The sequence below is a fragment of the Ictalurus punctatus genome, chromosome 1 (genome assembly GCF_001660625.3).
Source record: "Ictalurus punctatus breed USDA103 chromosome 1, Coco_2.0, whole genome shotgun sequence".
NCBI lineage: Eukaryota > Metazoa > Chordata > Actinopteri > Siluriformes > Ictaluridae > Ictalurus > Ictalurus punctatus.
In genome coordinates this window covers 8,153,315-8,164,764 of record NC_030416.2, presented here as the reverse complement: position 1 = coordinate 8,164,764, position 11,450 = coordinate 8,153,315, and the positions used below count along the sequence as shown (strand labels likewise).

Sequence of the window (11,450 nt, the reverse complement as noted above, 5' to 3'; positions counted from 1 at the left end):
CATGTACCACAGTGCAAACCCAAGCTTCTATCACTAATCCAGCCTTGACCTCAGTCTGTCTTTGCTCCTGCTTTTAGTTCAGTCTCAGTTTCTGCTCCTGTATTTTATTAATTAATTAATTAATTTATTTATTTATTTATTTTGATCTGTTCATGATCATGTCAGTCTCCTTGATTCAAGACCCTGATTCTGTATCAATCTCAGAGGGGTTCTGTGCCATGATTGTTTCTCAGTGACGGCCTCTGCCACAATCCTTCATTTTTTTAATCAGTCCCACACTATATTTACATTTACATTTATTCATTTAGCAGACGCTTTTATCCAAAGGGACTTACAAATGAGGAAATACAAGCAAAGCGATATATCAAGTGGAGAACAATACAAGTAGTGCTACCATACAAGATTTATAATTGAGTTCTAGAATTCTCCTTCCCCTGTGCTGGTCTCTATATCTGTTCCTGACCAGTTCCTGTCTTTAATCTCTGGTCATGTCTCTGTTTCTGGCCCCACTCTAGCCAACCTACTCTGTCAGTGATTTGATTCTGAAACCATATCTCTGCCCCTGGCTCTGTCTTTCCTTCTGCTCCTTGTGTTACCAGAGCTTGACACTGCATTCTGTGCAATAAATCAGGAATGACTACAATCAAATCTACACAGTTTTATTCTGTATAAACGTTTCCTTACTGAAACTGGATAGACAGCAGTAAATATTTTACTTCTGATCTCCCACAAATAGACAGAAATCTGTGTAATATGATGCTGCTGAACATCTTTGTACTGCAGATCAGTAATACAAGACTAATTGCACAGTTTACTATCTGTATATAAGTTTTACAATTATTGTATTTATGATTTTATGAATGGCATGTTGTGGTGTTTTATATTAAATGTGCAGTCTATGTGACCACACAAGACTAACTATATATATAACTATAAAACCTTAGCAATGTACAAGGATTATTTCTATTCTGTTGCCATTCCTGGACTAAGTTTTGAGTCACACATTGATAATGTCACTAAGACTATGTCTTGAATAGATAATTGTGTGTGTGTGTGTGTGTGTGTGTGTGTGTGTGTGTGTGTATATATATATATATATATATATATATATATATATATATATATATATATATATATATATATATATATATATATATAGATACAGTGCATCCGGAAAGTATTCACAGCGCTTCACTTTTTCCACATTTTGTTATGTTACAGCCTTATTCCAAAATGGATTAAATTCATTATTTTCCTCAAAATACTTCAAACAATACCCCATAATGACAACGTAAAAGAAGTTTCTTTGAAATCTTTGCAAATTTATTAAAAATAAAAAAACAAAAAAGCACATGTACATAAGTATTCACAGCCTTTGCCATGACATTCAAAATTGAGCTCAAGTGCATCCTGTTTCCACTGATCATCCTTGAGATGTTTCTACAACTTGATTGGAGTCCACCTGTGGTATATTCAGTTGATTGGACATGATTTGGAAAGGCACACACCTGTCTATATACTTATATATACATATAGACTTCATATAAAAAAGTAACGATGAATGTAGCCCTTTATCAGAAGATTTTTTAGAAGAATCTGCTGCCATCCACCAGGATGATGAAGATGAGACATGGGTGGACCTTCCAGTGGAGGCCTCATGGAGAAATTTGCTCCCCCCTCTGGCTTCATGGAAAATGTCACTCCCCCTTTGGGCTCTGCCTTGATCTTCAGTCCCCCTGCTGGCTGCGTGGTGCCAGTTGCTCTGTGCTCAAACTCGGCCGGGGATACCGCGCCATCCCTCTGCGGTGCGGTAGAGACCGTCCCGCATCTGTACCACAGAGAAGACGTCAAGCATCCTCATTCTGGCCCGGTGAGGGATGACACTCATATGGACTTTGTAATGCTTAGGGACATCTGGTCTGGGTGTCCAGCACCCCTCCCGAACTTATTACATGCTTCGACAGCTGCACTGGGGGTGGTTCTATCATGAATTTGCCAGAACGAACTTAAAACTATGATTCCCCTCAGCCACTGCACCGAGTCTCATGTCTCGTTTCACCTGATTCACGTTTTTGGCCCCTTAGCACTTCTGTATATATAGTCATGTTCTGCACTGCACTGGTTGTCTTGCATAGGTTGGTTTGTCTATCTTTGTCATGTTGTACTCTCTCTCTTGTTTCATGTTTATTGTGTCCTTATCCTTGTATCTTGCCACAAGTTCTCGAGTTGTTGTTTTGTTTCGTACTTTATTAAACTTTCAACTTTCTACTTTGTTTCATCCGCCTCTATCTACTTACCCTGACGATAATGAACATGTATTACGTTAATAAGATAAGAAGCAATTGGCCTAGCAAAATGTGATAAACCCAATTAAAACTTTGTACAACTTGTTAGTCATTTGCTAGTCAGTGATCAAAGTTCAAGAATACAGCAGCCTTATCTAAATAATAGTTTAGTTTAATAACGAACCTCCACTGTTACCATGAGACCTAAAGATCCCCCAAATTCCCCCAAAGTCATAGCCATTTAATAATAATAATAATAATAATAATAATAATAATAATAATAATAATAAACAATTGACATAGTAAGCATCAGGTTGCAGTATTCATGTTACTTCTGCTTTTATTCAACAAGACAGTCAGACTATCAGTGTCTTACCTGAACTTTAAGCTCTGTGGTGACTGAAGGTCCACTGAGGACATTGTGATGTGGAGTAGTGTTGACAGCAATGCACTGCCTTCTGGACTTTGGGTTTCCAATTCAACATGCCTCTACAGTGTATATATACTGACTACTAAGACAGACTCACACACACAGCTGCCACCTGACAGAACAAGCAGGTAAAGCAAAAAAGCTTGATTAGAATCACTGATTGTGTACACATACTTTAATATATTCACTGTCAATTTTTATTTATTTGTTCATAATCCTCAGACTGAATCAAGAACCATGAAGGTGCTTGTGGTACTTGTGCTGGCTCTTGTCACAGGTATAACTTTCTGTTATCTTCATGTTTAACATGTAAAAGCAATATAAAATGTGCAATATACTGTATAACACCATCACACAAAGAAATATTCTTCCTTAAATCAATTGAAATTGTTTGGTTCTTTCTCCAGGTTGCCAAGCCAACTTGTTCTATGCTGATGAGCCCAAACCACAGTTGGAACAACTGACTGATGCTTTCTGGGACTATGTTTCCAAGGCAACACACACTGCTGAGGACACACTGAAAACAATTAGAGAATCTCAACTGGGCCAGGAAGTCAAGTAAGTTAACAGAACTGTGTTTACTGTCTTGATTGTGTCTCAAGTTTTCTTATGTATGAATATTTCTCCTTTTTACTATATAGCACTAGACTTACAGAAGGAGCTAATGTGGCCAGTGAGTATGCTGTCACTCTCCAGAAACAAGTGAGCCCTCTAGCCCAGGACATCATAACCAAATTTACCAAGGAGGCTGAAGTTCTGAAGGAGCGTCTCGAGCAAGATCTGACCACTGTGAAGGACAAACTGGAGCCCTATGCTGATGGTCTGAAGACCCAAATTCAGCAGAAAGTGGAGGAGCTGAGAGTAGCTGTGGCTCCTTATGCTGAGTCCTTTGACTCTGAAGCACTGAAAACCACCGTGCTGCAGAAGACTGAGGAGCTCAGGGGGAGTCTGGAGGAGAAAGTGAAGGAGCTGCAGTCCCAGCTGGAACCCTACACTGATGAACTCAGACAGAAAGTAGATCAGCACCTGCAGGAATTCCAGAAGACCGTGGCCCCTCTGACTGAAGATCTTCAGGCCAAGGTTGCTGAGAGAGCCACTTTGGTTCAGCAGGGTCTGGCTCCCTATGCTGAGGACCTGAGGGAGAAACTGGACCCCTATGCCCAGAACCTGAAGGACCAGCTCACCTCTCTTTATGAGTCCTTCACCAAGACCAACTAAATACTCCAAACACTTCATTTCACTCACTGGATTGTGTTTGTACTAATTTGACAACTGACAACTGTCTTAACATGTTAAACTATTTTGCATATCATGCAAACACTAACATCTCAAACAATAGACTGTGTCAACTTGCTAAAAAGGAATGAAATGCTGTTTAATATAGTACTGTTAAGGAGTTATGTGTTCTTAGTAGATGTCATACTTGTTTGTGATACATCACTTTCATTCCTAATAGTTGTACTACGATAAAACACCTGGCAAACTGGCATGAATAAAGAAATTGATTATTAATATACAGCTTACCGTCTCTCATTTGCTATGTTGAAAAAACCTAGATAGTTCTAACCAAAAATGGCCTCTCAATATTTTAAACTGTATGTACCAACAGGTACTTTTTAATTGTCACATTTCTATTAGTCACATCTTTGTAATATACTATCTATCTATCTATCTATCTATCTATCTATCTATCTATCTATCTATCTATCTATCTATCTATCTATCTATCTATCTATCTATCTATCTATCTAATAACCAGGCTTGCGGAGTATAGGTAACAGCGTTATGTAATCAGGATACAAAAAATTGATCATTCTGGATCACTTGGAGGTGGATGCAAGTGCAGGTGGGTTTTTTTTTTATTAAAGAAAACAGAAACAAAACAAACAAAGTGATAATCTGTGGATCATCCGTAGATCAAAGAAAAACAAGAATGAGAGATAGAACAATGTAGTACAATACATACATGAGATTAAGCACAACTGAGGTGAAAACTCAAATGAATGCTTGACAAAGAGACACACAGAAACCAGAATTTAAATAGGGGGCCTAATTAGGTGTAGTGGCATTTGGCACATTCTTTTTAAATAAATATTGCTATCACACACCCATTATCTATGCCATTTCGGTTACTCCCTCTGCATTATATCCTCAGAGTATTCCACATCCACATCTCCTGAGTCATTAATGAACTAATCCAAATCATTTTCTAGGTGAATGTATGAGTTGTCAGCAGACATGACTCAGCATATTTAATGATTAGGATGCTGCAAAACTCCTGTGGTGATGTTTAGGTTGATCTATTCAAGTATGAGGACTGGGCATATGCGGATACAAATAGTTGATAAGGTTTAACTGAGTTATACACATACACTCACTGGGCACTTTAATACAAACACCGATAGCCCTGTTCACACCAATCATGTGGCAGCAGCACAATACATAAAATCATTCAGATATCAAGAACTTAATCAATGTTCACATCAAACATCAGAATGAGGAAAAGAAAATGTTACATCAGTGATCAGATAACTTTCAGGGAATTTATGATCTCCTGGGATTTTCCTGCACAACAGTCCACAGAGTTAACAGAGAATAGTATAAAAACAAGCAAATAAACAAACAAAAAAAAACAGGGTCTAATCTTTTCAGCCAAAAACATAATTTTGAGTCTACCGTGGGCACAGGATTACTGAAACTGGACAGTTGAAGATTGGAAAAATGTGGTCAACACCTTGAACTTAAAATATACAGTTGCAATCGGAATTATTCAACACCCATTGCAAATCAGGTTTATTGTCAAAATTTACAGACTTTCAGCTGTTTGCAATGATCAAATCAAACAAAAGCAATTGAAATAGTTCAACACAACAAATGTTTCAAGTGGTTTCCTCAAATTCAACTGAAAATGCAACTTATAATGATTTCTCCATTTTCAAAATTATTCAGCCCCTTCATGGCAAGCATTTATAGAACTTAGAAGAACACCACTTTGTGGTTATGACCTGCTGCAAATGAGATGCATAGCTTCTGGCAGCAGTCCTTAGGAATCTTAGTCCATTCCTCATGAGTAATGGCCTCCAGTTCAGTAATATTTTTGGGTTTGCGTGCTGCAACCACCTTCTTCTAATCCCACCAGAAATTTTCTATGGGGTTTAAGTCAGGTGACTGTGATGGCCCTGTAGAATCTTCCAGGACGTCTTCTGTAACCAAGCCTTGGTGGAATTGGAGGTATGCTTGGGATCGTTGTCCTTTATTAATGTCTAATGATGCCCCAAGCTTCAGCTTCCTCACAGACAGCATGGCGTTTTCTCCTAGGATTTCTGGTACTTCATTGAGTCCATCTTGCCTTCCACATGCTGCAGGTTTCCAGTGCCAGAGGATACAAAGCAGCCCCAGAGCATCACTGAGCCTCCACCATGCTTGACTGTGGACAGAGTGTTCTTTCTTCATTCTTTTTCCTCCAGACATACCGCTGACCCATCATGCGTAAAAGTTCTAGTTTTGTTTCATCACTCCACAGAAGAGAATCCCCAAACTTCTGTGGCTTATTTATGTGATTTGATGACTGTTCTTGTGATTATGTGTCAGTAGTGGTGTACGTCTTGGAGCTCTGGCATGGAAACCTTCTGCTTTTACTACGTGCCATGCTGTGCTCATTGAAACCTCAGTGTCTGTTGCCACCAAGCATTTGTCACAACTTGTCTTCTCAGAGATCCGGTTGCAGCCATTGATAGTGTTCTTTTTCTGCTCCATCCAAGTATTTCATATATTTTCTACCCCTAGACAGTTCAGGTATTTCATGTGTTCCAGTTCAAGCACACCTGGTGCAACTAATAAAGCTCTTGCTTAGTTGCATCAGGTGTGCTTGAGACAACACCTGTTTTACATATTTGTGCTGTTGTTAGGGATTCTATTCAGGGGGTTGAATAATTTTGAAAATGGAGAAATTATTATAAGTTGCATTTTCAGTTGGATTTGGGGAAACCACTTGAAGCATTGGTTGTGTTGAACTATTTCAATTGCTTTTGTTTGATTTGTTCAGTTCAAACAGATGAAAGTCTGTCAATTTTGACAATAAACCTGATTTGCAATGGGGGTTGAATAATTTTGATTGCAACTGTATATGTATGTATGGAGCACACATGACCATAAATATAATACACAAACTATTACAGCACTAGTTTACAAGCAGAAAAACAAAACTAATCAAAGTCTAGAACAACTTGGTAAGTTCAAAGTTCAAGACTCCTTCGTAGAAGTACTTTAACAGAATCATCAGTGTTAACACAAGCTTTAAGAATAGTCATTGTGGCTATTCTTAAGTTGTTTAAAATAAAATAAATAGTTAAATGTTGTTGCAAAAATCTTTTCATTACTAAAGGTCACCCATTTATATATATATATATATATATATATATATATATATATATATATATATATATATATATATATATATATATATATATATATATATATATATATTTGTTTTGTTAATTCAAGGAAGTTGAAGCTTACTGATTGAACTTTTACCCATGCAGATCTGCATGTTATCTGTGCTTTTATTACAGCATGGGTGTCAGATGTTTATTGTTGCCTTGCCTGAACTTCAAGATCTGTGGTAATTGATGGCCCATTTAGGAGGTTATGATGTGGAGTAGTATTGACAGCAATGCATTACCTCCTGGACTTTGGGTTACAAAACACACAACTCATGCCCCTCTACAGTATATATACTGACTTCTAAAACAGACTTGCACACGCACAGCTGGTGGCTGACAGAACAGGTTAGAAAAAGCTTGTACTGTTTGTATTGATTGTTATATTTGTTAGTTCTTGTTAATATCTACATATTTATTCAGTTTATTCCATGCATTAATACGTTTGTATATTTCTTTACAGACTCAAAGCAATAATTATGAAGGTCTTTTTGGTACTGGTTCTTGCTGTACTCACAGGTATCATCATTTTCTATCCTTGTAATTTTATGTAGCCTCAAGGCTGTGTAATGTTTATATCCACATTGACAGTACATAACCCTACATTCTCAAAGATAGATAGTACTCATTGTACAAATAATATTGCTTGGTTCTTTCACCAGGTTGCCAGGCCAACTTGTTGTACGGTGATGAGCCCAAACCACAACTGGAGAAACTGACTGATGCTTTCTGGGAATATGTTGCCAAGGCAACACACACTGCTGAGGACACACTGAAAACGATTAGAGAGTCTCAACTGGGCCAGGAAGTCAAGTAAGTTAACAGAATTTACTGTCCTGATTGTGTCTCAAGTCATCTTTCGTTATGTATGAACGTTTCTCCTTATTTTTCTCTATAGCACTAGACTTACAGCAGGTGCTAATGTGGCCATTGAGTATGCTGTCACTCTCCAGAAACAAGTGAACCCTCTAGCCCAGGACATCATAACCAAATTTACCAAGGAGGCTGAAGTTCTGAAGGAGCGTCTCAAGCAGGATCTGACCACCGTGAGAGACAAATTGGAGCCCTATGCTGATGATCTGAAGACCCAAATTCAGCAGAGAGTGGAGGAGCTGAGAGTAGCTGTGGCTCCTTATGCTGAGTCCTTTGACTCTGATGCTCTGAAAACCACCGTGCTGCAGAAGACCGAGGAGCTCAGGGGGAGTCTGGAGGAGAAAGTGAAGGAGCTGCAGTCCCAGCTGGAGCCCTACACTGATGAACTCAGACAGAAAGTAGATCAGCACCTGCAGGAATTCCAGAAGACCGTGGCCCCTCTGACTGAAGATCTTCAGGCCAAGGTTGCTGAGAGAGCCACTTTGGTTCAGCAGGGTCTGGCTCCCTATGCTGAGGACCTGAGAGAGAAACTGGACCCTTATGCCCAGAACCTGAAGGACCAGCTCACCTCTCTTTATGAGTCCTTCACCAAGACCAACTAAATACTCTAAACACTACTTTTCCACCACTGGATTAATTTTACACTCATGAAAACTGGTAAAACTACCATTCTGTATTTTGATATAAATTCCATCATTTTGCAAAAATACAAAAACAAACTGTTAAACTTGCTAAAGGACCAGTTAATTTCTCCTGTGCCAGGAACATTAATATCAAAATGTATCTATGTATTAATGGCATGTTTCTAAGGAGCTGTTTGTCCTTTGTGAACATTTTTTGTATCATATCTAAAGCAATAATATATTTCCATTTCTTGCATATATCCTATATTAAAACATCTGCCAAATTGAATGTGTAAAATATTTGTATAAATATTATGTTATGTTCTTTGAATGTTGCAAAAAAGAAAACCAAATGGTTTTTACAGATGTAAATCAATCTAGTAACAGTACTGTTTTGACAGATTCTAGCTAATCTAATGATCTAGGGCTACTACTCGTCAGTTCTGTGGTGTTTAAATGAACTATGTTATGTTAAATATTTAAAAGTAAACAGTTAGTAGTGCATTTACAAACAAGAAATAATAAAAGATGTCCAGAATCTTGTGGAGCTGGATGTAAATGACAAATTCTTTAAAAAAACAAAAACAAAAAACAACAACCAAAAACAAAACAATAAAACACCATCACAACAAACATTTCTTTGCCAATTGTGACAATTGTCATAAAAATTCATTGCAGTTTATTTATTGTGAAGTCTTTATTATTGTTTTAATAAACATGTTTTAGATGAATTAAAATCAATTTCTGAATACATCTCTGGAATATTGCAGCACATTGTTCAGTGAAGTTTACTGATGATCCTCTTATGAGATGGTAGAATGAACGTTTCACGAGTAGTAGGCTATTGTTATGGTATGAAATAAGTGGAAAGATCCCATATATACCATAGCAAGCTTTCCACATAGCAGCTTGATACTATGGTTGAAACTACAGGTGACCTGCCCTTCAAAGCTGGTTATAGCCTGCTCTCATCTCTTCTGCAATGAGTGTAGGCTTAACATTACAATGTTTTTCAAGTTATGTGCTACAGAACTCCATGGCACCTACTATAACTGGGGGTGCTTACAGGCACAGCTGACAGGATCTAAACTAGCCGTGGCAGCCACGCTAAAATAGCTGGAGCCCAAGTGAGATAGTACTTTTTAACACAGTATTTTCAAACATAATTCATTATTCACCAAAGCAAGCATTAAAGGAGGACTACTCTCAAATTTTGTGTCATTTTAGCTAATATAATGGATAACAAGCAAGCAGTTATGGACCACATGCCTGCCATTGATGCCTATATTGCATTGTTGGTTGTTTCACCAGATGAAGCACTACCCTAGATGGGCACTGCCCAAGTGCTGAATAGAATGATGATGTTCTAGTGATAACTGGCAAGTCTTTAAAAAACAAAACAAAACTTCAGTCTACACACATTGACTGCTCTGCGGTAGAGCTGGTCAACAAAATGCTCTTAGCAGTAGGAAATTCAGTAGAACGGTTCTCTGCCAACCTGGTTTTTGCGTGACAAATGTGGTTAGCACAGTCTGTTCTGCCATGTGTACCCAAGCAACCTTGCAAATCTACCCTGTGTTCCAAGATTGTTCTTTAGAGCTGACATCAAAGAAGAGTATATGATTAAAAATCATGAAGCGAGCACAACCAAATCGATTGTTCATGCAACACTTTAGGTCACTTAAACCTGGATCTTTTTTGCAATCTCCACATAGAACTGCCTGCCTTAGAAAGCTGTACAGGCAGGTAGAGTCACTTCTTACCTTTACAAGTGGTTTATCAGCCTATGGCTGGACTCCAAATGCTACAACAGATGCTTGCACTTGTCTCAGTGAGGGAGGTACATACTCAGCTAATACAGGCTGGGGAGCAGAGGTAGGTAGAAATGTGCTACTTTGTTTCATTTACTTGAGCAACTTTTTGAAAAAAAAAATTACTTTTAAGATTAGGTTTAACTGATCATACTCTTACTCAAGTTCATTTTTAATCACGGAAATGTATTCACCTCCTCAGTGTGAACCCTCGCAAAGCTGGTGGACCAGATGGCATCCCAAGCCTCATACTCAAGGAATGTGCCCCTCCACCCCAAAAAACACACACACACACACACACACACACACACACACACACACACACACACACACACACACACACACACACACACACACACACACACATACATCTTCCCCTCACACCCCAGCTCCCCAAGGACTGTGATCATAATCCCCCACTGCATTATCGTCACTTTAATATAATTACAAACAATTGGATGACTACCTCACGCAACAATTGCAATATTATCATTACATTACTGTGTACAATAACTGTGTATCGCATTGCCATGTGATGTGCTAAAAATGACAATATAGCTGACTTTGACTTTGTACTTTTACTTAGCTACATTCAATGGCATCCCTCCGTTACTGCTAAATGTTTATGAATATACAGTGGGTGAAATAAGTATTGAACACATCAACATTTTTTTCAGTAAATATATTTCCAATGAGGCTATTCACTTGAAATTTTTACCAGACTTTGGTATTAACTCACCAAATCCGGAAATATAAAGAAATCCAAACAATAAAGTCCATAAATGAAGTTATGTGTAATAAAGCGGAATGAGGTGATTGACTGGGCCATTCTAACACCTTGATTTTTTTTCTCTGAAATCAAGTGAGAGTTTCCTTTGCTTATGGTTTGTATCATTGTCCTGCTGGACAGTCCACCCACGTCTCATCTTCAACATCCTAGTGGATGGCAGCAGATTCTTTTCAGGAATCTCTTGTTAAAGGGCTCCATT

At 38.2% G+C, this 11,450-nt stretch overlaps 2 protein-coding genes across 2 annotated transcripts; both read left to right on the top strand.

Moving 5' to 3' along the window:
• Nucleotides 1-2,743: 2,743 nt before the first annotated feature.
• On the top strand, nucleotides 2,744-4,229 carry LOC108266736 (apolipoprotein A-I). The gene is made up of 4 exons (XM_017470409.3): nucleotides 2,744-2,843; nucleotides 2,938-2,992; nucleotides 3,123-3,273; nucleotides 3,357-4,229. The coding sequence occupies exons 2-4, from the start codon at nucleotides 2,953-2,955 to the stop codon at nucleotides 3,931-3,933; spliced, it is 768 nt and encodes a 255-aa protein (XP_017325898.1). The 5' UTR covers nucleotides 2,744-2,843; nucleotides 2,938-2,952; the 3' UTR covers nucleotides 3,934-4,229.
• Nucleotides 4,230-7,419: 3,190 nt separating this feature from the next.
• On the top strand, nucleotides 7,420-8,939 carry LOC108266743 (apolipoprotein A-I). The gene is made up of 4 exons (XM_017470422.3): nucleotides 7,420-7,502; nucleotides 7,618-7,673; nucleotides 7,817-7,967; nucleotides 8,053-8,939. Exons 2-4 carry the CDS (start codon nucleotides 7,634-7,636, stop codon nucleotides 8,627-8,629), a joined length of 768 nt encoding a protein of 255 aa, XP_017325911.1. The 5' UTR covers nucleotides 7,420-7,502; nucleotides 7,618-7,633; the 3' UTR covers nucleotides 8,630-8,939.
• The last annotated feature ends 2,511 nt before the right edge of the window (nucleotides 8,940-11,450 follow it).